The sequence below is a fragment of the Gopherus flavomarginatus genome, chromosome 12 (assembly GCF_025201925.1).
Source record: "Gopherus flavomarginatus isolate rGopFla2 chromosome 12, rGopFla2.mat.asm, whole genome shotgun sequence".
Lineage (NCBI taxonomy): Eukaryota > Metazoa > Chordata > Testudines > Testudinidae > Gopherus > Gopherus flavomarginatus.
In genome coordinates this window covers 13,307,190-13,332,527 of record NC_066628.1, presented here as the reverse complement: position 1 = coordinate 13,332,527, position 25,338 = coordinate 13,307,190, and the positions used below count along the sequence as shown (strand labels likewise).

The 25,338-nt window shown below is 58.0% G+C and overlaps 1 protein-coding gene and 1 long non-coding RNA gene across 4 annotated transcripts in view; one reads left to right on the top strand and one right to left on the bottom strand.

Annotated features, from left to right (window-relative positions):
* The first annotated feature begins 3,861 nt into the window (after nt 1–3,861).
* Nucleotides 3,862–25,338, top strand: part of GABBR1 (gamma-aminobutyric acid type B receptor subunit 1) — a 49,180-nt gene continuing 27,703 nt past the window's right edge. Inside the window, exons 1-6 of one of the 3 annotated variants that reach the window (XM_050920358.1) lie at nt 3,862–4,036; nt 11,347–11,443; nt 13,964–14,039; nt 14,449–14,652; nt 15,145–15,333; nt 22,092–22,112. In XM_050920358.1, the coding sequence (XP_050776315.1) occupies nt 13,964–14,039; nt 14,449–14,652; nt 15,145–15,333; nt 22,092–22,112 (490 nt within the window). In that variant the 5' untranslated portion in view covers nt 3,862–4,036; nt 11,347–11,443. The remainder of the gene's footprint in view (nt 4,037–11,346; nt 11,444–13,963; nt 14,040–14,448; nt 14,653–15,144; nt 15,334–22,091; nt 22,113–25,338) is intronic. The other 2 variants (XM_050920357.1, XM_050920356.1) reach the window with 2 other exon arrangements.
* On the bottom strand, nt 15,817–20,930 carry LOC127032897 (uncharacterized). The gene is made up of 2 exons (XR_007768949.1): nt 20,482–20,930; nt 15,817–18,646 (listed from the first exon to the last, which is right to left on the bottom strand). It is a non-coding gene; the product is annotated as an uncharacterized LOC127032897 (long non-coding RNA).

The following is a 25,338-nucleotide window of genomic DNA, read 5'->3' as shown; positions in this document are numbered from 1 at the left end:
GGGGGGCTGACTAGGAGTGGGGGAGGGGCTGGCTGCAGGGGAGGGACGGGGCCATCCATGTATCTCTTCTCTCTTTTCTGGGTGAGCAGTGCCAGGAGCGGATAATCCACCGATCCCACTAATCCCCACCGTGGGCCGGGGGGAGGGGCAGAAAGGCCAGAAGCACAGACACAGACAGACACACAGACACAGGTGGACACACACACACACAGACACAGACGGACAGACAGACGCAGATGCACATACACAAATAGACACACAGACACAGGGGGACGCACAAATACAGAGACAGACAGACACACAGTCGGACGCACAGACACAGATGCACAGACACAGATGGATACACAGACACAGGTGGACGCACAGACACAGGTGGACACACACAGATGGACACACAGACACAGATGCACATACACAGATGGACACACAGACACAGGGGGACGCACAGACACAGAGACAGACACACAGTGACAGTTGGACACAGACACAGATGGACACATAAACACAGGTGGACATACAGACACAGGCGGATACACACACAGACACAGGCGGACACACAGACACAGGCAGACACCCAGGGGCACAACCAGATCCCAGGGAGTTTCAGATGCCATTGGGGGACGGAAAGTGGAGACACACAGGCCCTGTGTCCCCCCATCTATTCCCTATACCATGGGCTGCCTGGGCCACCTGGAAAGGCTCTCTCTCTCTCTCTCTCTGTGTGCGTGTGTGTGTGTGTCCCTGCTGCCCCTTGGAAAATACATTGGAAAACTCAGGCTATTGGTAGATTTAAAAAGAGCAAATACAAGAATTAAGCATCTAGAATAGCTTTCTTGAGGTGCAGGTTAAAGGTTACAAGCAAAACAAAAGCACCTGGGGTTAGCAAAGAGGAATCCACAAGCCATAAATAAAAAAAGATAAACCTAATTGCGTCTTCCTAGACATTTCCTGATCTAGTTTCTGGAGAAGAATGATTTAGTTGATATTGGTCCTGCTTTGAGCAAGGGGCTGGACTAGATGACCTCCTGAGGTCTCTTCCAACCCTAATCTTCTATGATTCTAAGATGTAATCCCCTCCCATTGCTGCTTCACCAACTGTAATGGCCCCTTAATTGTGGCCATAAACAAGTTCAAAGGGTGAAAATCCCAAATTGGGATGTGGTCCAGCCCTGTAGGCAAAGTGCAACTGCTGCAACACTAGGTCTCTATCATTGGTGTGCTTATTCACAAATTTATGTATCATGGCCCCCAAAGTCCCATTAAACTTCTGCACTAGGCCATTTGTTTGATGGTGGTAAGGCGTGGCAACCAAGTGGTTCACCCCATGAGCTTCCCAAAGACATTTCATGATCCCTGCCAGGAAGTTAGTTCCCAAATCCATAAGGATGTCTGATGGCCAATCTATCCTGGCAAAAACGTCTGCCAATGCCTGGCTCATGCTTTTAGCACCGGTGGCAAAATTCATGAAGGTCAGTATGTACAGCTTTCCTCTGGGTGTTTTCTTAGGGAAAGGACCCAGAATATTCACAGCTACACGCTGAAATGGAACCTCAATTATGGGGAGTGGCTGGAGAGGGGCCGTGACCTGGTCTTGGTTTTTCCACCCTCTGGCACACCCTACAAGACCAGACATAGGTAGAAACATCCTTGCCCATTCCCTCCCAGTGGAATGACTTCCACAAACGGTCTTTGGTCCTGTTCACCCCAGCATGGCCACTAGGGTGATCGTGGGCTAAGCGCAAGAGCTTTTCCCTATACTTGGAACTACCAACTGTCTCTGAGGATGCCAGTCCTCCTTGTACCCACCAGAAAGGGTTACTTTCTATAAGAGTCCTACTTCTACAACAAATCTGGACCTATCGGAAGAGCTGAGAGGCAGTGGGTTGCTCCGTGCCACCGTCCAAGCTCCACTGAGGCTTTCATTGGCTTCCTGCTCTGTCTGGAACTGCTCCCTTGATGCTGGAGACATTAGTTCTTCGCTGGGTTGTGGACTTGGACCCACTGGAAGTGATGCAGGTGATGGGGGGTGTTTCCATCGATTGTGAACCGCTTTCTGCTGGTGCACTAGGTTGTATTACAGGCTCTGGTTGAGCTTCTTGTGCCGGTTTAGCTGCTGTTGCTGCAGGTGCAGGCTCTGTGGCGCCCTTTCGTGCTGGCTTCCCTTACTCTGGTGGGGTTGCAATCACGGGCTCTGGTGCTGACCACTCCACCAGTTCTGATCCTTGGCTAGTTCTGGCTGGGTCCCAGGAACTGGATCTTCAACTGCTGCCATAGACTTTGGTCTGCGGTCTGGTTCCACCACCTCTGGCTAGGTCCCCAAGCCTTGCAGGAGGCTCAGGAATGAGGTTATGTAGGGTCTCTTTAGCCTGGCTGCGGGAAACCATCCCCACCCTTTTTGTTAGCATGGTTGGCCATGTGTATGTTCTGGGAGGAGAGGATTGTGTGTACAGGATGAGAGATTGTGTGTGTGTGTGATGGGTGTGTGTGTGACAAGTTGTGTGTGTGTGTGAGAAAGTTTGTGTGCATGTGTGATGGTGTGTGTGAGCAGTGCATCACGTGTTTCTGCATGTGGAGGCTCTATATTTGTGTGGGTGTATGATGGTGTGAATGTGTGTGTGCATGTGACAGTGTCTGATGTGCACACATGCATTTGAGTGTGATGGTGTGTGTGTGACAGTGTGTGATGGTGTGTGTGTGTGTGTGTGTGTGAGCATATGGTGGGGTGTGTATGTGTCTGCGTATGTGACAGTGTATGACAGGGAGGTGATTCTGTGTGTGTAGGTTCTATGTGTGCATGTATGACAGTGTATGATGTGTGTAGGCTCTCAGTGTGTGTGAGAGACAGTATGTGATAATTGTGTATTTCTGTGTGTGTGTGTGTGTCACCCTGGCTGACATCGGCTGTGTGTGTGTGTAGGGGGGTTGTGTGGGGCTGGGGCTGGGGGGCTGATGGAGACAGGACTGAGTTGGGAGTGGATGGGTGCATGGGCAGGACGGGTGGGGGATGGGGCAGAGGTTTGGTGCCTGTTGTCATGCGGCAGGAGGAGGTGTTGTAGAGGTGTGGGGTGGGAACTGTGTGTTGGAGGGGGGGTCATCAGCAGCTCCTGGCCCACCAGTCCCCTCCCACAAACACCCCTCCCCCACCAACACCACAACAGCCTACAGCTCCACAACACAGCCCTCCCCCGCTAACCCCCTCCCCTCACCTCCGCCCCATTTCCTCCCCCCTGCCCCATTGCCTCCCCCTTCCCTCATCCCTCATCCCCTGCCACACTTTCTCCTCTTCCCCTCACCCCCTGCCCCATTGCCTCCTCCTCCCCTCACCCCCTGCCCATTACATCCCCCTCCCCTCACCCCCCTGCCCCATTTCCTCCCCCCTGCCCCATTGCCTCCCCCCTGCCCCATTGCCTCCCCCTTCCCTCATCCCCTGCCCCGTTTCCTCCCCACTCCTCCCTCCCTGCCCCATTACATCCTCTTCTTCTCTGCTCCATCACCTCCTCCTCCCCTGCCCTCCTTCCCCGCCCCCCACCAGGGCGCTCAGCACCATGGCCAGCTCTCGGCCGCAGCGCCCGGCTGCCTGGGGGCGGCCGCTCGGTGGCTCCCCGGCGCGGCGGGCGCAGTGAGCTGCTGGGAGCGTCCCCACCCCCGGCCCGGGTGTCTGGGCAGGGAGGGAGGGAGGCTCCCCCGCCCCCCACTCCCCTCCCCTCCTGCCGTCTCCGCCGCCTCCCCCGCCGGAGAGAGCAGGCGCCCGGCGCGGGCTGGGGAGGGACCGAGCTACCCACCGAGCGGGCCCCGCCTCTGCCCTCCCGGCCCGGCCCCTGCCCCTGCCCCGGCCGAGCGCCGCGCCCAGCAGCCCCCGTGCGTCCCGGAGCGCTTGGCGCTGCGCCCCCGTCCGCCGGGTCCCTGCGCCCCGGGAGCGCTGCAGCGCCGGGCTCCCCCCCGGCCCAGATCTCCCCGCTCCCCGCATCCCCAGAGCCCCCCCCCCCAGGACCGCGCCGCCTCCCCCGGGCACCATCGGCGCCTTCCGTCGCTCCAGGTAGGGACACGCCGGCCCCGCGCCCCCGATCCTGCGGCCGGGAGGGACAGAGGGGCAGGCGGGGGCAGGAGCTTCGGGTGCCCCCCCCAGGGAAGAGGGGGGAGCGGAAGGCTCCTACCGGGGCTCGCTGGCTCCGCTGGGGAGGAATGGGGCGCGGGGGGGGGCTGGTGGCGGAGCTTGGGGTGGGAGAGGAGAAGGGACGAGGAGGTGGGGAGAGCAGGGGCCAGGCCCTGGTGGGGGAAGGAGGGGGGAGGCCAACCAGGCCTGTGGGGGAGGGCGACCGCAGGAGGGGACACCCCAGGGAGGGGAGCTGGGACGGGGGAGAGCCGAGGTGGGGGGACAGGGGGATGAGGGAGGGCCAGGGTGGGCGTAGGGGGGAGCCAGACAAGTGGGTATGGCCAGTGGTGACGAGGTAGGATGGTGCCAGGACTGCAGGGGTTGTGCCCACGGCCGGGCCAGGATGCCAGGCAGGGGTTAGATCCGCTCGCTCCAGTGACAGCCCAGATACTGCCAGCTCGATGGGCGCCTCCTCCCCACTGCCAGCGCCCAATGGGCAGGGCTGGGGTGCAGGGCAGAGAGTTGGAGCAGCGGATGGGGTGAGAACAGGCCATGGGATGCTGGATAATGGACAGGCCGCACCTGTCACCCCCACTGCCAGGTTCTGTCCCTGATCCACTGCCCCCAGCATGAGCTCCACCCCCAGGCTGCCAACTGTGCTGGGATCATGCCCTCCCCCCACCCCCCAGCCTGCAATCCCTAAACTGACTGCCTCCCCCACTGCTGGGATCCCTTCTTGCCCCCCCAGACCTGTGCTCCCCCATGTTGCCCCCCACCCTAATTGCCGGGATCCCTCCCCGACCCTCCTGGCATGCACTTCTCATGCCACCCACCTCCCCCTCTGCTGGGATCCCTCCTGCAATCCCCCCTCAACCTGCACTCCCCCACACTGCCCACCTGCCCTTCTGCTAGGATCCTTCCCGCAACCCCCCCAACCTGCACTCCCCCCCACTGCCCGCCTGCCCCTCTGCTGGGATCCCTCCTGCAAGCCCCTCCAACCTGCACCCCCCACACCACTTGCCTTCCCCCTCTGCTGGGATCCCACCCCCTGATCCCCACCGACCTGCGCTCCCCACACTGTCCACCTTCCCCTCCGCTGGGATCCCACACCCACTCCCCCCGGCCTGCGTTCCCCCTTGGGGCCCACCTCCCCCACTGCCAGGATCCATCGTCCGACCCCCCAGGTCTGCGCTCTCCACCCCATCCACCTTCCCCCCTTCTGGGATCCTGCACTCAATCACCCCCGGCCTGCACTCACCACACCGCACACCTCCCTCATTGCCAGGATCCCTTCTCCCCATCCCCCACCCAGCTTGTGCTGCCCACACCACCCATCTCCCCCTCTGCTGGGATCCCTCCCCTGATCCCCCATCCCTGCCTGGGCTCCCCAGGCCGCCTCCCTCCCCCACTGTTGGGATCCCTCCCCCGTTCTCCCCTGGCCTGTGCTCACCATGCCTCCCACCTCCCTCATTGCTGGGATCCCTTCCCCCAATTCCTCACCCCACCTGCGCTCCCCATGCTGCATGCCTTCCCCCCTTCCAGGATCCCTCCCCCGACCCCTGCCTGGACGATCCCTCCTCCGACACCACCCATCTCCTCCACTGCCAGGATCCCTCTCCTGTCACCCCTGGCCTGCGCTCCCCACCCCGCCGCCTCCCCCACTGCTGGAATCCCTCCTCCGATCCCCCCACTCAACCTGTGTTCCCCATGCTGCCTGCCTCCCCCTCTGCTGGGATCCACCCCTCCATCCCCACCAGCCTGCACTCCCCATGCCATCCACCTCCCCCTTGGCTGGGATCGTGTACTCGATCCCCATCCTGCCTGTGGTCCCCACACCACATGCCTCTCCCACTGCTGGGATCCCACCCCAATCTCCCCTGGCCTACGCTCACCACGCCACTCACCTCCCCCATTGCTGGGATCCCTCCCCTGATCTCCCGCCAGCCCCAGCCTGCGCTCCCCATGCTACCTGCCTCCCCTTATGCCAGAATCCCTCCCCTGATCTCCCCTGGCCTGGCTCCCCACTCCACTCACCTCCCGCTCTGCTGGGATCCCACCCACGATCCCCACTGGCCTGTGCTCCCCACGCCGTCCACCTCCTCCTCTGCTGGGATCCCTCCCATGATCTCCCCAGGCCTGTGCTCCCCCACACTGCTCATCTCCTCCACTGCTGGAATCCTTCCCCCGATCCCTCCCCCCCGACCTGTGCTCCCCACGCCACCCACCTCCCCCACTGCTGGGACCCTCCTCTGACACCCCTCCGGCCTGCGCTCTCCACGCCACCTGCCTCCCCCACTGCTGGATCCCTCTCCCAATCCCCCCCCCCCGCAGCCTTTGCTCCCCACGATGCCCACTTCCTCCTCTGCTGGGATCCCTCCCTGATCTCCTCCCCCATGGCCTGCATTCCCCACACTGCCCGCCTCCCCCAGTGCCAGAATTCCTCCCCCAATCCCCCCAGCTTGCGCTCCCCATGTCCCCCACCTCTCCCTCTGCCGAGATTCCTCCCCCGACCCTCCCCCACAGCCCACTCTCCCCATGATGCTCCCCATGCCACCCAGCTCCCCCACTGCTGGGATCCCTCCCTGTATCCTCCCGGCCTGTGCTCCCCTGGCCACCTACAGGTGCTGCGGGTACCAGGAGGACAATGTGCAAACAGCGCAGGGCTGGGCTATCTGGGGGCTGCAGATCAGGCCTGAGGGGCACCAGCAAAATAGGGGTGGGTGTGTAGATCTGGTTTTTGGGTGGGGGAGGGAGGCGCTTGGCTAATGAAGACACTGAGTCCAGGCGAGTTCTTTATTCCTTTCCAAAGTGCTGAGTCCCACATCTCTATAAATATCCCATAGTGGATCTGTCTGCTCCCACAGGGCCCTCAAGGGCAGGAGTCAGCATGGAGAGAGCAGTGCCCTGTGGGGGCGCCATGCTGCAAGCTTCCTTGCAGCAGTGCCCAGATGGGGCCCAGTGCTGTAAGTTTCCCTACAGCAGCACCTTGCCTGTGCCTAGCTGGGACTCCAGGCACAGGGTTTGCAGGGGGGTGTGGGGAACCCCTGCAGGTGTGGCGGGAGGGGCTAGAGGTGGGGGAGGAGCCTGTGTCCTGTGCAGGCCTGGGGCTGGCTGAGCAGGTAACTAGGCAACCGGCTTAGAGATTGTTGTCAACTGTGATTAGTGCCTGGAATAATTACCCCACTGGGGCTGAGAGGAAGCAAACAGTGTGGGGGGAGGGGCATCACCCCCCAGCTCTGCCAGTGCCCCTCACTCCCAATCCGCAGCCCCCTGCTAGCCCAGCCATGGGCAACCCCAGCTCTGCCAGTGCCCCTCACTCCCAATCCGCAGCCCCCTGCTAGCCAAGCCATGGGCACCCCCAACTCTGCCAGTGCCCCTCACTCCCAATCCGCAGCCCCCTGCTAGCCCAGCCATGGGCACCCCCAGCTCTGCCAGTGCCCCTCACTCCCAACCCACAGCCCCCTGCTAGCCCAGCCATGGGCACCCCCAGCTCTGCCAGTGCCCCTCACTCCCAACCCACAGCCCCCTGCTAGCCCAGGCCCCCCCAGCTCTGCCAGTGCCCCTCACTCCCAACCCACAGCCCCCTGCTAGCCCAGCCATGGGCACCCCCAGCTCTGCCAGTGCCCCTCATTCCCAACCCACAGCCCCCTGCTAGCCCAGCCCCCCCATCTCTGCCAGTGCCCCTCACTCCCAACCCAGAGCCCCCTGCTAGCCCAGCCCCCCCAGCTCTGCCAGTGCCCCTCACTCCCAACCCACAGCCCCCTGCTAGCCCAGCCATGGGCACCTCCAGCTCTGCCAGTGCCCCTTACTCCCAACCCACAGCCCCCTGCTAGCCCAGGCCCCCCCAGCTCTGCCAGTGCCCCTCACTCCCAACCCACAGCCCCCCTGCTAGCCCAGCCATGGGCACCCTCAGCTCTGCCAGTGCCCCTCACTCCCAATCCGCAGCCCCCTGCTAGCCCAGCCATGGGCACCCTCATCTCTGCCAGTGCCCCTCACTCCCAATCCGCAGCCCCCTGCTAGCCCAGCCCCCCCAGCTCTGCCAGTGCCCCTCACTCCCAACCCACAGCCCCCTGCTAGCCCAGCCATGGGCACCCCCAGCTCTGCCAGTGCCCCTCACTCCCAATCCGCAGCCCCCTGCTAGCCCAGTCCCCCCAGCTCTGCCAGTGCCCCTCACTCCCAACCCACAGCCCCCTGCTAGCCCAGCCATGCGCACCCCCAGCTCTGCCAGTGCCCCTCACTCCCAACCCACAGCCCCCTGCTAGCCCAGCCCCCCCATCTCTGCCAGTGCCCCTCACTCCCAACCCACAGCCCCCTGCTAGCCCAGCCCCCCCAGCTCTGCCAGTGCCCCTCACTCCCAACCCACAGCCCCCTGCTAGCCCAGCCCCCCAGCTCTGCCAGTGCCCCTCACTCCCAACCCACAGCCCCCTGCTAGCCCAGCCATGGGCACCCCCATCTCTGCCAGTGCCCCTCACTCCCAACCCACAGCCCCCTGCTAGCCCAGCCATGGGCACCCCCAGCTCTGCCAGTGCCCCTCACTCCCAACCCACAGCCCCCTGCTAGCCCAGGCCCCCCCAGCTCTGACAGTGCTCCTCACTCCCAACTCGCAGCCCCCTGCTAGCCCAGCCATGGACTCGCCCCAGCTCTGCTGGTGCCCCTCACTCCTGACCCGCAGCCCTATCATTTTGTACCAGCCCAAAGCCGAAACCCTCGTTCTCAGGATTTATTCAGTGGAATAAAAGATTCAGGAGCCACAATTGCTTCTGTCCCAGTTTATCAGGGACTCCACCCAGCCCCTGCTCCCCTCACCCAGTTCCCTCAGCTCCCCCACTCCCCTTGGCCCCCCTGCCCTCAGCCCCCCCTGCCCAATGCCCTCAGTTCCCCCCACCCCCCACTCTCCTCATCACTCCCCGCCCAGTGCCCTCAGCTCCCTCCAGCCCCCCACTCCCCTCCCTCAGCTGTGGGAGTGTGTGTGCTGTGTACAGTGTGTGTTTGTGTGACTCCGGATTAACCTCTGGGAGCTGAGCTCAGAGCCCGGCCCTGCCCTCCTGGCAGTCAGGGGTGACTCTGGATTGACCCCTGGAGCTGAGCTCAGAGCCCAGGCCTACACCCATTGCAGTCAGGGATAACTCCGGATTGACTCCTGGAGGGGCCAGCTGAGCTCAAAGCCTGGCCAAGGTGCCCTGTGTTCCAGGCTGGGCCCCACCCAGCTGTGCTGTGGTATCAATAATAAATGCTGGGGGCCAACCAGCTGCAGGCCACGCCCATCTGGGTTCTGGGATTTCCTGTGCAGTGCAATGGTGGCCTTTCTTCTCTGGCCCTGGACTCCGCCCCATAGCATGAACTGCTTCACTGTCCAGCCCCTCAGCACCCTGCCCAGGAGCCACCACGGCACAGAGCCCAGCCGGAGCTAGAACACAGAGTGGGCTGCTCCCTGGCCAGCTGCGTCCAGCTCGGCGGGCAGCCAGCACCATCCCAGCAGTCGCCACAGTTTGGCACGTCGCCCCTTGCTGCACCAGCCCGGATCATCCCTGCACTAGGCGGGGCCCCTACTGAGATCCTGGGGGGGTCATATTTCCCCCAGGACCGAGATTCAGCCTGCACCTGCCTTGCCCCCCCTCCCCAGCTGCAATGCTGGCAGGAGCCCAGCCTTCAATTCCCAGCCCTGCATTCACCGGAGGGCCCCTCTTCCTGCTCCAGATGCCCTGGTAGCTCTCCCTCTACTGGTGAGACAGTAGCACTGCAATTGTCATGCTGGCCCAGGACGGCCAGCCGAGTCGTGTGCCACCCTGCTGAACCCAGTGTGGTTTCGGACGCCTGCTGCTTCCCACCCCAATCCCCAGCTCCCCTGCCTGGCTCCTCTGCTTGGCTCCCCCCTGGCTCCCCCTCCCCCCCGGCTTCCCCTGGTTCCCCCTCCATTCCCCCGCTGGGCTCCCCCCAGGCTCCCCTGCCTGGCTTCCCCCCGGCTTCCCCTGGTTCCCCCTCGGCTACCCCCCGGGCTCCCCCCTGGCTCCCCAGCCTGGCTCCCCCCAGCTCCTTCGCCTAGCTCCCGCCCCCAGCTCTTCTGCCTCATTGCCACCAGTTTCCCAGCCTGTCTTCCCCCTGGTTCCCCTGCCTGGCTCCTCCTGGCTGCCCTGCCTGACTCTCCCTGGCTGCCCAGAGCTGCCTGCACTGAAGTGCTGGGGCCCCCATGTCCGCAGACCAGCGGGTCACCTGCTCAGCTGGGGCCTGCGCCCTCAGCAGCAAAGGGCACACGCCTCTGCTGCCTGGGCTAAACAGCCTTAGTTCTACCCGTGACTCCGCATGCTGGGCTGGGCTTGGCTGCACAGGTGAAGGCCCCATTGCCATGTTAATTGGTAACAATGAACTAGCAACCTCTCTGGGTGTGCACTGCAATACAGGGGGTGGGGCAGGACTCCTGGGTTCTGGAAGAGCAGGAGAGATTTAGTGGTTAGAAGGAGGAGTGGGGCAGCAGGAGGCCTGGGTTCTGCTATGGATTTTCGAAGTCACTGTGCCTCACTTTCCCCTGCTGTGAAATGGGGGTGAGCGGGCTCCATGGACCCCCATTGCAGGCGGTCTCCATGGTCTCCAGAAGGCTCTGATTAGAGCTGGCTGAACATTTCCCCCTTTGGTGTGAGAATCCACAGCAGCCACTGGGTGTAACCTGCCCCCACGCTGGGCTCCTGTAACCAGATATCGGCTCCAGCCCCAAAGCAGTAATCTCACCACCTTTCCCTGGACGTGGTGCTGCATGTTCCCCTCTGAGGAACCTGCCCGTCACCCGTGGACTCCTGCCCAGCTCTTGGCCTTGGCTATGTTCTGTGGCTGCAGGTTCCACAGGCTCAGGCGGGAAAAGCTTGGGAACCCCCCCTCACAGTCATTGAGCCCCCGTGGTTATGACGTGGCAAGACGTTGGGCTGATGCAGCCAACTCTGGGCAGTGACCCTCAGAGCCTTCACCACAGCCGCCCCCCATCTAGGAGCCAGTACGGCTGTACCCCAGGCTCGCACGGGGGCTGGTTTGAGCTCAGGCTAGTGTCTGGGCCATGTGTAAGGGTAGTACAGGCAGTGGAGGAGTCCAGATACCCCAGGACGATCCTCCCCCCACATTGTACCCGCATTGCTCACTTTGCACCCAACCCCAAAGGAGGCCATGTGCTGAGATATGCAGGGGTCAGGGAAGCCATTTCTGGGGGGCCAGCAGAGCAGGTGGGGAGGAGGCTAGGTCGTTTCTAAGAGGGGTGTTTGTGTTTCCAGCTTTCAGAGCTGGTTGGCGGGTGCCACGGTGTTGAGCGACTGCCCTGCGCAAGGAGGGAGAACAGGCCAGCACCACCCACCACACGCCTGCCGCAAGGTATGGGGGGACTGCACAGGTCCACTCCAGGGAGGGCTGGCTCCGGACTGCCCCTGCTGCTCCCTGCTGGGCGGGATGAGTCCTGGGGTGTGCATGTCTGTCTGTCTGTCTGTCCCTGCTGCCCCCTGCTGGACAAGATGAGTGCTGCTGCTGTGTGTGTGTGCGTGCGTGCGTGCGCAGAAACTGACGCTGCTGCCTGCCCTCTGCTAGTGTTGGTTGTCTGTGTAAATTCATGCTACCCCCTGCTGGACGAGATGAGTCTGTGTGTGTGTGTGTGTGTGTGTGTGTGTGTGTGTGTGTGTGTGTTGCCCCCTGCTGAAGGCAATGACATTTACTCAGCATGTGTTTGTCCCTCCCGTAGAATGAGTCCTGCTGAGTGTGTGTGTGTGTATCCTTCCCGGCTGCCTCAGTGGAAGGGAATGAACCCTGTGCTTTGTGTGTTTCTGTAAGTCACCCTCAGCGGGCCCTATGGGCACTGCTGTCTCTGTTCGTGCTGGGGCAGGGCATATCACACATTATCACTGCCACAGGCATTTCGGGTATTCTAGCAAATGCCCCCCCAGCCACTGGACCGCACTCCCCTCCAAAGAGCCAGAGCTAGAATCCAGAAGTCCTGGCTCTAAGACATCCCGTGTCTCACCCACTAGATCCAATTCATAAACCGACAGGAGGGGCACCGATTGGATATGGTAGGCTCAGGAGCAGAGGCAGCTCTTCCCCTGTAATGGGCACACAGGGAGTGGGGGTCAGCAGTGGGGGCAGCTATTCCTATGCAATGGTGTCACAGACTTACAGGTTGTGCCCACTCTTGGCCCCGTGCGGTCCCTGGGAGGAACCCTCTTCAGTGTGACAGCCCTTCTTGAGGGTCCACTCTCAGGGGTTAAGCCCCTCCGCATCCTGGAACCGCACCTCTCTGAGTCTTAGCATGCCTGTTTCTCACCATGGGCCCCCTCAGGGAGTCCACTCACTCTGGACTCCTGGAGCCTCCACTCCCAGAGGAAATAATGCAACCCTGTTCTCTAGATCAAATGGTTCGCAGCCAGCTTGAAACAGGAGGGTTTATTGAGCATCTGAACACAGCATAGGAAACACTCAAGGCCCTCAGGCCTGGCCTCCCTCAGCACAGCACATCCAAGTCTTCCCTCCATCCAGGTGGGCTCTGCCTGCTCTGTCTCTCCAGTCCTGAGCCCCCTTTACTTTCCAGATGGGCATCTGATATCACATCCCCCAAGCCCCACCTCTATCTGTTGTCTTCTATCCAGGTAAACAGGGTTGCCTGGGCTTCCTCTCCTCTCTGCCATCCTCTGGCTGGAACCCGCTGGTCAGGTCACAAATGGCCACACGGGGGCACTAGGGACTAGGAATGTGTAGATATTCACAGGCTGTTCCAGGGCTTATTCTCTAACTCTGCCATTATGCCAAGAATCTTTAGTCTTTCCCTCTGTGGTGCTTACTGCGTCATTCAGACCTTCTTAAAGCCCTGGCAGTGAGGTCTAGGGGTTGGGGCAGCGGGGCTGGGAGCCAGACTCCTAGTCCTATCTAGCTATGGTCTTTTAGAAAGGCTCCAGAGGTGATCCTGGCAATTACAGGCCGATAAGCCTAACCTCAGTACCAGGCAAATTCACTGAAACTATAGTAAAGAACAGAATTGCCAGGCACATAGATGAACATGACTTGTTGGGGAAGAGTCAACATGGTTTAGTAAAGGGAAATCATGCCTCACCAATCTACTAGAATTCTTTGAGGGGGTCAAGAAGCATGTGGACAAGGGTGACTCAGTGGATACAGTGTATATGACAGGGATCTGTAAAATCATGATGGGTGTTAAGAAAGTAAATAAGGAAGTGTTATTTACCCCCATCACATAACACAAAAGCTAGTGTCACCTCATGGAATAACTAGGCAGCAGGTTTAAAATGAACAAAAGGGAGTATTTCTTCATACAATGCACAGTCAGCCTGTGGAACTCTTTGCCAGAGGATGTTGTGAAGGCCAAGACTATAACAAGGTTAAAAAAAGAACTAGATAAGTTCATGGAGGATTGGTCCATCAATGGCTATTAGCCAGGATGGGCAGGGATGGTGTTCCTAGCCTCTGTTTGCCAGAAGCTGGGAATGGGTGACGGGATGGATCACTTGGTGATTACCTGTTCTGTTCATTCCCTCTGGGGCACCTGGCATTGGCCACTGTTGGAAAACAGGATACTGGGCTAGATGGACCATTAGTCTGATCCAGTCTGGCCGTTCTCATGTTCTTACCCCAGGCTCTGGAAGGAGTGTGATCTAGTGGGTTAGAACAGGGGGGCTGGGAGCCAGGACTCCTGGGTTCTTTGCTGGCTCTGGGAGGGCAATGAGGTCTAGTGGGTTAGAGCAGGAGTAAGGTCTTTGGGAGCCAGGACTCCTGGGTTCTTGCCTTGTGGTAACCCTGTGGCAGTTGGCCCTCTGTGTAATCATGTGGGGGACAGGTTGTATCCCCATCCCCTATCCCCATTCTCATTGCCTCTCCCCTCCACCCCTGCAGATGCTGCTCCTGCTGCTGAGCGTGGTGCTAATTCCAGATCCTGGCTCTGGGGCGCTGGGACTCAACAGCACGACAGGTACATGGGACCCGCTCCCCTTCCAGCCTCGCATGCTGGGCCACACCCACCAGGCTTCTCCGCTCACCCCACCTCCAAAAGCCTCATAATCCATGCCACGACCCCCTTGTGCCAGCGGAGCTCCCAAGGAGCCCCCCCCGACTCCCACATATACCCCTGCATGTACCCCCATGCGCAAGCCGACATGCTCAGCTCTGCACTCCTCTCCTCTGTGCATAAATGTGCATGCACTCACACGCACTTGGGGATGCACACGGACACAAGCATGGGGAACCCAACAAAAGTACACATGCGCGAGGACGCCTCCCCCTGCACACACATTTGCTCTTCTCCCACCCACCCCACTCCTGTCCCCCCAGCTCAGCCGGAGGCCCCTTCACCTGACGGTGCCCTGCTCTGCACTCCCCAGGCTGTGAGATCATCCACCCGCCCCGGGACGGGGGGATCCGATACCGGGGCCTCACCCCGGACCAGGTGCAGACAGTGCGCTTCCTGCCCTTCGACTATGAGATCGAGTATGTGTGCCGGCCTGAACGCGAGATCGTGGGGCCCAAGGTGCGCAAGTGTCTGCCCAACGGGACCTGGACTGAGATGGGCCATGCCAGCCGCTGCTGTGAGTCACCCCCAGCCCCCACGCCCACCGTGGGGACGGGACACAGGGCCTTTCCGCCTTCGGGGGCACCAGCTCTGGGAATCTCACTCCAGGGCAGGGGGATTGGCTGGCTCAGAGAGGGTGGGGCATGGGGCCTTTCCCCTCCAGGGGGCACTGTGTCCAACCCAGGCCCATGGTGGAGACTGACTGGCTGGCTTGCAGGGGGGCAGGGAATGGAGCATGGGGCCTTTCCCCTCTAGGGGGTGCTGTCTCCCATCTGGCCCCAGGGCAGGGACTGCCTAGCTCAGGGGGGCAGGGAATGGGGCATGGGGCCTTTCCTCTATAGGGGTCGCTGGCTCCCATCCGGCCTCAGGGCGGGGACTGCTTGGCACAAGGGGTGGGGAATGAGGCCTAGGGTCTTTCCTCTTTAGGGGGCAGGTGGCTCCAAGCCAGGCTGAGGGTGGGTTGTGTCGGGGGTGGGGCTCTGGCTCTGACTGTCCCCCTCCCCGGCAGTGCGGACTTGTCCCAAGATACACCTGAGCTTGGAGAACGGGCAGGCGGTGCCGCGCAGCATGGAGCGGGTTCCTGTGGAGGGCACCTGGGTGGAATATCACTGCAATCCTGGCTTCCGCCTTGTGGGTAGCGCCCGCAGCAACTGCACCAAGGTGGGGCGCTGGAGCTTCCCCAAACCTATCTGCGAACGTGAGTCAGGGCACGGGGGGAGGTGAGCAGAGGGGGCCCCTTTGGGGCATGTCTGGGGTGAGTGGGGCAGGGTCCATGGTTGGGGAGGGGGCAAGGTCTGTCTGCTTGGGTCTCTGGGGTGAGGGATGTGGGGCGGGGTCCAAGGGGTGGGCCAGGGTCTGTGTGTGGGGGTCTCTTGGTGAGGGGTATGTAGGGCAGGGTCCATTTGATAACCCAGAGTCCAGGTGTGGGAGTTTGTGGGGAGAGGAGTGTGGGGGGCAGGGTCCATATGTGGGAGTCTCTGGGGAGAGGGATGTGTGGGGAAGGATCCATGGGGTGGGGCAGGGTCTGTGTGTGTGTGGGTCTGTGGGGCAGGCAGGCCCTCTCAGAGGTCCAGAGAGGCCCAGGCCACTTCCAGCTTTTGAGGCCCTTAGCCATAATAAAAATAAAAAATGACGACATATGAAAACAAAATAAGGCACCAAAAAAAGAGTGAGACATAAATGTGAATATTTTTTTATGTAACGAATGCTTTTCTAGCCTTTTTCTGTGCAAATGCACTAATTGTTGAGGAAAAATCTAGCTTTCGTGCAATGTCACAGTTGCTATTAAGCATGATGAGCCCATTCAAATGCTCCTGTCCCATAGCTGAATAGTGATAGTTCTTTACCTGCTTCAACACACTGAAGATGCATTCACCTGAAGCCACTAATGCAGGCAAACTGACAACAATACACAATGCAATTGTGATATTAGGAAACACCCCGGACCATCTAAGGAGGGGAGGGATAGCTCCATGGTTTGAGCATTGGCCTGTTAAACCCAGGGTTGTGACTTCAATCCTTAAGGGAGCCATTGAGGGATCCAGGGCAAAAATCTGTCTGAGGATTAGTCCTACTCTGAGCAGGGGGTTGAACTAGAGAACCTCCTGAGGTCCCTTCTGACCCTGATATTCTATAATTTCTTGAAGCAATTCCTTTGGCTTGCAAACCAATTTAAAGTTCATGGAATATATTTGTTTGAGGAAGATGACCTCATCACTAAGATCTTTTGAGATTTCTTCATTGTACTGTTGCTGAAATTGTTCAGCTGCAGAAAGTAGATCTTCATTACTCAGTCTGTTCAACTGCCAAAGAAACCCAAAAAGGGTACAAATTAGTCACAGTGACTCAAATCGACATGTAAGACCTCATTGAAGAGTCAGTGATGACAAGGAAGACATTGACCCTATAATGCTGCTCGGCATCAGATTCAGTAGGTAAATTGCAATTGGTGAACTCAGATGAGATGCCAATATTCTGTGCTACTAATCTGGATTCAGTCAGGATCGCATCCCATTGTTCACAAATCTGTTGAATGTCATTGATAAGACTTTCAATGTTATCCCTCTCAACATCAAGTGTAACATTGTGTGCTTCAATTACCAGATGAGTTTGGTGAATCATTGTAAGTAGTTTCATCCACAAAGATGACATCAGAATGCATTCAAATTTGGACACATGCTTCTGAATAGACTGAAGTTCCGTTCGAGCCTGTGCAGTGAGATTGAGAGAGAGATTCAAGCTAATTTAAAGCCTCTCTCACTAAATTCAAATGATGCACAACTGGTTGAACACCATCAATCCATGCAGACCATCTAGTTTTTTGACATCCCATACAGTGAAACAGGAAGATATTGCTTCAGAATTTCCCACCTTTTTGGACTGCTACTGAAGAGACTGTATATTTGCTGAACAGTTCCAAAGTAAGTAATTGCCTCCTTGCATGATTCAGCACAGTCAACACCTACAAGGTTTAGTGTGTGGTTTCCACAGCTGGAGAAAATTCAGTTTGAACTGTGTACAAGTAGTTCTGCTTGAGCATCTTTGTACTTCCCAGCCATATTAGATCCATTGTCATAAGCTTCACCAATGCAGACTTGAAAATCTAACTTAAAGACCCTAGAATTGCTAGTATTTGAGCAGCAATTTCTTTTTCAGTTTTTCTCATGAAATTATCAAACAAAATAAACCTTTCTTCAACTGAAAATTTTGAGCTGTCTACAATCTTAACATATTGAATAACCACAGTAGTCTGTTCCTTGTGAGAACAATCTGGAGTGGCATCAACAATGATTGAAAATACTTGGCATTTTGAATCTCATCAAAAATTGTTGTTTGTACGAATGACCCACATAGCTCAATAAACTTGTTTTTTATGTGTGTGAAGACATAATGGACTTGCATGTGCTTTTGACTCTTGCAATTCTCAAACATGTTTAATATGCTCTGATAAAAGTGGGTCGTATTTGCTGAGGAGCTCAACTATGCCTAGAAAGTTTCCATTTGCACGATCACCAATAAGTTGACTGGAACCAAAGAAAGCCAATCCCTGCTCAGAAAGAAAAAGGATGAGATTCAGGATGTGCTCAAGAAGCTTTTTCCAGTTATTAGTTTCTGTAGAGAGTTCAGTCAGGAGTAAATTCTCAACTGAACTTTCAGCTGATGCTGCCCTACTGGCTGCTTTCCATGCAACATTGTTTTCTTTGTGTGACGTTGAACTCTCATATGATAGTATTCGGTCTTTCAATTTCCTCCAACCTCTCTTGATGCTCCATTCTGATTGATCAGAGAGAACTGATGTATTTGTAGCTTTTTTTTGTTCAAAATGAACCACGGTGCACAGTACAGAGATTGTTTTTCTATACGCCAGTCTCTTATGCTGATCTCACCATTTGGAAGAGTTTTTGAATGTCAGCAGATGTGTAGGGAAAGTGGGATTATCAGCATCTTGTGGAATGTTACTTGGAATTTCAGAACAACTAATTTGAAGAAAAGACTTCATTTGGGCAGCATTGCTCTTGTCAATAATTCCAGTGTCAGTCAGTCAAACCTGTAGTACTCATGAATTGTTCTTGCTGCGTAAGATCTACTTCTTCCTGTTGCTGTTGAGTTTCTTGATCGTACACAGGATCTTCTGCTGCATCTGTTACTGTTGGCACATCTCCTCCTTAACTACCGTCCTCATATTCAGGTATTGGCATTGAAATATCACCTGTTGCAATTGCAGAGTTTTCATTATCTGTAGCATTGTTTGTTGGGTAAGGTGTGTTTTCCAGTGGTTTGAGAAATGAAGTTATTGGCTTTGAGCTCTTTAGCTGCTGCTTCACTCAGTTGTTTTCGCTTTCTCTTGCTTGCGCCACTTTCAAATCTCCGCTTCATAGTGATCTATCTGGTCAATATGTAGCGTATCCACACTTGAAATATTCTGCTCTAAGTAAGTAGCTTATCTACGCTTGAAATCTTCCACTGTAAACATGTACACAAATGCTGGAAAGACTTAAAACGAAGGAATACTAATGAAGAACACAAAATGAAACAGTCAGACAGGTTATGATGCTTATCACTGAATCAAAACTCAAGCACACAAAGTATAATATAACAGGCTGAGCTGAAGACAAAGGGATGACATATAAATAGTAAAACAGACACAGGTACAGAGAGGGATAATGTCCAAAAATTTCAAACGTGTGTCCTCATGAAACGCACTGTACAAGTTTGTCCTCAAAAATGTTCACCTTGAATCTGGGCCTATAGACTACAAAAGCCTATGATGATGGCCAAGCTACCGAGCTAGGGCTCAACCAACCAACCAGTCACCTTTTAGCTACCATATGAAAATAAAAATGAGGAATTCTCACACATAAATAATTCCTTAATCAACTATAAAGACACTAAAATGTAACAATTCTCTACCTTTTTAACACACACTTGATCCAGCACCAGCCACTAGCAGTGGTTTGTTTATATAATCAGCTGATCTGAAAGGACACGTTCATCACGGTCTAATCTTGTGCCATCAGGACTGATATATTTTTATTAATATTTATTGAACATTTTAACTCTTTAATATGACAAAATCTATATCAGTTAACAAAAAAATTATGTCTTTTACCAAATCACATCTCTTATTTGTTTAAATTTGCAGCTCTAAGCTGAGAGTGTCTCTCACATTTTGGTCCGATAGGGACGTGCATAAAAATAAGTTGTGAAACTCATCAAATGCCAAAAAATTAACAAGTGTCTACACCTGAGGCCCAGGCCAAATAGCCCTCCTGGACCCCCCTCCAATTGGCTCTGGGGGAAGGGTCTTTGGGGTGGGTCAGAGGCCATGTATGTGGGTCTGTGGGGACAGAGGTGCATGGGGCAGGGTCAATGGAGTGGGCCAGGGTCTGTGTGTGTGGGTCTCTGGGATGAGGGGTCTGTGGGGCAGGGTCCTTGGGGTGGGTCAGGGTCTGTGAGGAGGGTCTGTGGTGAGAGCTGTGGGGGGGGCAGGGTCCCTGGGGTGGGCCAGGGTCCATGTGTGTGGGGTCTCTGGGATGAAGGGTGTGTCAGGCAGGGTCCATGTGGTGGGCCAGAATCTGTGTGTCTGGGTCTCTGAGGACAGCTGTGTATGGGGCAGGGTCCATGTGTGGGGGTCTGTGGGGAGAGGGGTACAGGACCATTCAGAGGATTCGGGGGGCCTGGGGAAAAGCGATGTCGGGGGCCCTTTCCATAACAAAAAGGTGCAATACTATAGAATGCTATATTCTCATGGGGGCATGTAGAGGGGCTTTGCTGAGGGTGGTCCCTCAGCGGAGCTGTGAGGTATCCCACCGCCTCGCTCTAAGTCGCTGTCAGTCCAGGCTCTACAGCAGTCTGGGACAGCAAGCACATGGTTGGGGCTCAGACCTTTAAGCAGAGGCTGAGTCAATAGTGCAATAGCAGCCCCGGCCCTAGGTCAGAGCGGGGCAGCAACTAAACAGTCAGGGACTCAGGCCTTTAAGCAGGGGCTGAGTCAGTAGTTCAAAAGCAGCCCCGGCCCTAGGTCAGGATGGGGCAGCAACTAAACAGTCAGGGACTCAGGCCCTTAAGCAGGGGTTGAGTCAATAGTTCTATAGCCAAATTGTCCTAGCCTCTCCAGGCCAGGAGAAGGACAAGGGGGGAGCCTGTCACCCAGGAGTGGGTGGCAGGGGGGACGCAGCCCCTCCCTCTCCACTGCGTCCCAGCCCAGGGCCCTAGCAGTGGCAAAGACTCGCTGCTGTCAGTGGGGATCCTGGCCGCAACACACTGACGTAGGTTCAGGCAGTGCTGCAGCCAGACTAGGGTCGGCTGCCCCCAGGCTACTTCCACACTCCCCCTCGTAGGGTACCTGGGTCGTGCTAGCGTCCTCGGCTGTCTCGAACACCATCGGTTCCTCAGGGGACGCAGCGAAGGGCAGGCTCGGCTCCTCCTCGGGGCAGCTGGCAAGGGGCAGGCTCGGTTCCTCCTCGGGGTAGCTGGCAAGGGGCAGGCTCGGCTCCTCCTCGGGGTAGCTGAGAGGGGGCAGGCTCGGCTCCTCCTTGGGGTAGCTGAGAGGGGGCAGGCCCATCCAGTCCTCCTTGGGGTACCAAGCGAGGGGTAGGCTCAGCTGGCCCGGTTTGACCTCAGGCCAGCTGCAGCCTGCTGCTGTCTCCCACGAGGGAGTTTGGTCTCAGACATCTGGTCTCTGCAGCGGCTGGTTCTCCACTGAGCTCTGCAGGTGAGCTTTTATACTTCTGGGTCTGCACTGTGACCCTGAGGGGCGGGCACAGGACCCAGTAGCTCCACCCACACTGGTGTTGGGGGAGGTTCGTCCCTCAGCGGGGCTGTGGGGTATCCCATCGCCTCGCTACAGGGCCCCTGCGGGGCCCAGGGCCTGGGGGCAAATTGCCCCACTTGCCTCCCCCCCGGGTGGACCTGGAGGGTTATATGAGGCAGGGTCTGGGTGTGTGGATCTCTGGGAAGTGGGGTGTGAGGGGCAGGATCTGTGGGGTGGGCCAGGGTCTATGTGTGTGGGTCTGTGGGGACAGGGGTGCATGAGGCAGGGTCCATGGGGTGGGCCAGGGTCTGTGTGTATGGGTCTGTGGGGACAGGGATGTGTAGGGCAGGGTCCATGAGGTGAGGGGGGGGTCTTTGGAATAAGGATGTGTGGGGCAGGCCTGGTCCTTGGGGTGGGCTAAGGTCTGTGTATGTGGAATTCTGGGGCGTGAGGTGTGTGGGGCAGGGTCCATGGGGTGGGCCAGGGTCCTGGTGTGGGGGTCTCTGGGAATAGCTCTGTGTGAGGCAGGGTACATGGGGTGGGCCAGGGTCCATGTGTGTGGGTCTCTGGTATGAGGGATGTGTGTGGCTGAGTCCATGGAGTGTGCCAGAATCTGTGTGTGGGGTCTCTGGGATGAGGGGTGTGTGGGGCAGGATCTGTGGGGCGGGCCAGGGTCAGTGTGTGTCAGTCTCTGGGGAGAGCTGTGTGTGGGGCAGGGTCCATGTGTGGAGGTCTGTGGGGAGAGGAGTATGTGAGGCAGGGTCTGAGTGTGGGGATCTCTGGGGAGTGGGGTGTGAGGGGCAGGGTCGGTGGGGTGGGCCAGGGTCTGTGTGTTGTAGTCTCTGGGGTGAGGGGTGTGTGGGGCAAGGTCCAGGGGAGAGGGGTTTGTAGGGCAGGGTCCGTGTGTGGGGTTCTCTGGGGAGAGGGGAGTGTGGTGCAGGCTCTGTGTGTGGGGGTCTCTGGGGTGAGGGTTATGTAGGGCAGGGTCCATGGGGTGAGCCAGGGTCCATGTGAGTGGGGTCTCTGTGTGGAAGGGTGTATGGGGCAGGGTCCATGGGGTGGGCCAGAGTCCATGGGCGGTGTCTCTGGGGCAGGGCTATGGCAGGGGCTGGGTCCTCTGGGCTATCTCTGGGGTTGGTGTGGGTGCCTGGGTCATCTCCCCCCCTCTCATCAGTCTCAGCCCCTCTCTCCTTCCCCCACAGTGCGACGCCCGATCTCCACAGGTGAGTGGCTCTCGGCAGGTCCCCTCCCTCCGTCTTCCCCCCTCCCCCCGGGGCAGGTGCTGAGCTCTGCCCATTCTCAGCCATGCCCTTTGGCCCCAAGAGCAGCTCCCCTGCTGCCTATGCCAGGCACCCTGGGGATTTGAGCCTGGCACGGGTCACTCCGGGGCATTTACTCTCCTTGGTTCCCCCAGCCAGCCACAGGACCAGGGGCTGGGCCCTCCACCTCCCAGCGCCCCAGAGAGATCGGTGACCCCCTCAGGTTCCAGAGCCAACTGGCTCCTCCCCCTGCGCTCCCTCTCCTTACACACTCATTGTGCAGGCACGGGGGTAGACTCCTGTAGCCAGTACCATGCTGCTGGGTTGGGAGAGGATGAGCCCCACATTCCCTTCCCCCACCTTGTCCTAACAGCCCAGCCAGCTGACCCACCAGGGTGATGCTGAGCTTTGCCTGAAACCCGCAGCCAAGCGCCTCTGTCCCAGAGTCTGGCAGCCAGCTCGAGGGCATCAGCCACTGGGCTGGGGCTCAGGACGCCTTGGTTCCATTTTCAGCAGTGCTACAGGCCCCACATGAGAGAAAGTGACTTCCCTTGCCGTTACTTCAGTTTCCCCATCTGTAAATGGGCTGTACAGGGCAGGGAATGACTCCAAGTGCATCATGGAGCACAAGACCCTGATCTCGGTTACTACGAGTCTGGGAAGTGTCTGGCACGACAGGGTCCCAACCTCAGGATATTCATTTGCCTTTTATCCTGGTCACTCTGAATGCCCCTTGGGGTGGGGGAGGTTCTCCTGCAGACCCTGCATGTCCTGACTTGTACCAACCCTCTGGGGATGGGCAGTGAAGTCCAGGAATTGGGAGATAGAAACCATGGTGCCAATCTTTGCCAAGGGGCCTGGCTACGGCTAGCTTCAGCCCCATCTGTGTATGGCAGATGTCCACATATGGCGAGGCTGCCGTGGGGCCTGGCACCTACCCCCCCCCCCACATTGCTGCCTGGGTGAGGGCAGGTGGAGCTGGGCAAAGGCTGAATTCCTATCTATCTATTCCCATATACCCCATCTCTCTCTCTCGCTCTATTTCCTTAGTCATTTTCCCAGCTATCCATGTATCCCTGTTATCTGCATCCAGGCACCCACCTACATCCCTCCATCCCATCCCGTTATCCTTTCATCTATCCATCCACCCATCCCTCTGTTTCTTGCTGTCTATCCATCTGTCAATTTATCTGTCCACCGGTTGGTCCATCCCCGTATCTCTAGCCACCTGCTCATCCCTGCATCCATCCAGCCTTCCAGTCATCTCTTGACCCATCCATTTCCCTAGCTGTCCATCTCTCTACCTGTTCACCCATTCGTTCTCCTGTCTCCATCCATCCATATTTCTTTATCCATTCCCTGCATCCATCTAGTTGTCTCTCTCCATCCATTTTTCTAGCATCCATCCATCCACCCTCCCATCCATCTCGCTCTTTCCCCCCATCTATTTCTCTAGCTAGCTATTCCTCCCTCTGTCTAGCCACCCACCTGTCCTCGGGTCCAGCTGAGGCTGCAGGAAGGGGAGTAGGTGAAGCCTGGGTGGAGAGCGCCTCCTGCTGCTCCAAGAGGCCGTGGCCCCTATGCCCCTGGGAGACGGGTAGAGCCCAGCACTCTGCCATGTGCATGCCCCCTGCCTCTCACCTGCTTCCCAGGGGAGCTTCCCTCACCCATACCCGGGGAGCTCCTGCCATGTGTCTTCAGGGGACACCACACCCCAAGTTCTGCCTCCCGCCAAGCATCTCGCAGCTGGTGTCCATCTGAGCACAGCTGTGGGTTGTTACTTGGGCTAAGAGTGGGAAGGGGAAGGGTGCTGCTCTTAGAGCATGTTGATCTGGGGGGGGTGTCCCCTCACTTTCCCTTCCCGCCTCCCATGCGGGGATCCCACAGGGTCTGTGGCCCCACTGGGTGTGAATGCAGCCAAATGCCAGCGCATGGTGGGAGGGAACCTCTGCCTTGCCCCTCCACACAGCCCCCTTCCTCACTCCTCCCCCACTAACCTCCTCCCTGCCTCTCCCCCACAACTCCCCCAACTGCTTCCTCCACTCCTCCCCCCACAACACCGCCTCCAGCACCAACCCCTCTGCCCCACTCCTACCCCCGTTGCTTTTCACCACACCCCCATCCTACCATCCTCCACTCTTTCCCCTCCCTTACTCTCCTCCATCTTTCTCCTCCTCCCTCCCTTCCCACCCCGGCATCTTTCCCCCTCCCAGCGCCTCCCCTCTCCATCCCTCTCCTCCCCACTCTCATCCTTCCTCCTCCCCTCCCCTCCCATCCCTGCATCCCTCCATCCTTCCCCCCACTCCCCCCCATCCCTCCTTGCCCACTCTCATCCTTCCCCCTCCCTCCCCTCTCCTCTCTCCATCCCTCCTCCCCTCCATCCGTCTTCCCCTCCATCCTTTCCTCCCCTTGCTCCTCCCCTTCTCACTCTCATCTTTCCCCCTCCATCCTTCCCCTTCCCTCCCTCAATCTTCTCCCTTCCCTCCTCTTCCCCTCCCATCCCTGCATCCCTCCATTCTTCCGGCCCTTTGCTCCTCCCCCACCCCTCCATCCTTCCCCCTCCCATACCTGCATGCCTGAATTCTCTCCCTCCTCCCCTCCATACTTCCATCCTTCTCCCTCCCCTTCCATCACTACTCCCCCTCCACTCCCTTCCCCCTCCACTTCCAGCATCCCCCCTTCCCCTCCCCTTTCCCTTCATCCTTCCCCTCCACTCCCAGCATCCGTCCCCTTCCCCTCCATCCTTCCCCCTCCACTCCCAGCATCCTCCCTTCCCCTCCATCTCTCCCCCTCCCCTCCCAGCTTCCTCCTTCCCCTCCCTTTCCCTCCATCCTTCCCCCTCCCCTCCCTTTCCCTCCCCTTCATCCTTCCCCCTCCACTCCCCGCATCCCCCCTTCCCCTCCATACTTCCATCCTTCCCCCTCCCCTTCCATCGCTACGCCCCCTCCACTCCCTTCCCCCTCCCAGCATCCCCTTCCCCTCCCCTTCTCCTCCATCCTTCCCCCTCCACTCCCTTTCCCTCCCCTTCATCCTTCCCCCTCCACTCCCCACATCCCCCCTTCCCCTCCATACTTCCATCCTTCCCCCTCCCCTTCCATCGCTACGCCCCCTCCACTCCCTTCCCCCTCCCCTCCCCTCCCAGCATCCCCTTCCCCTCCCTTTCCCTCCATCCTTCCCTCTCCCCTCCCTT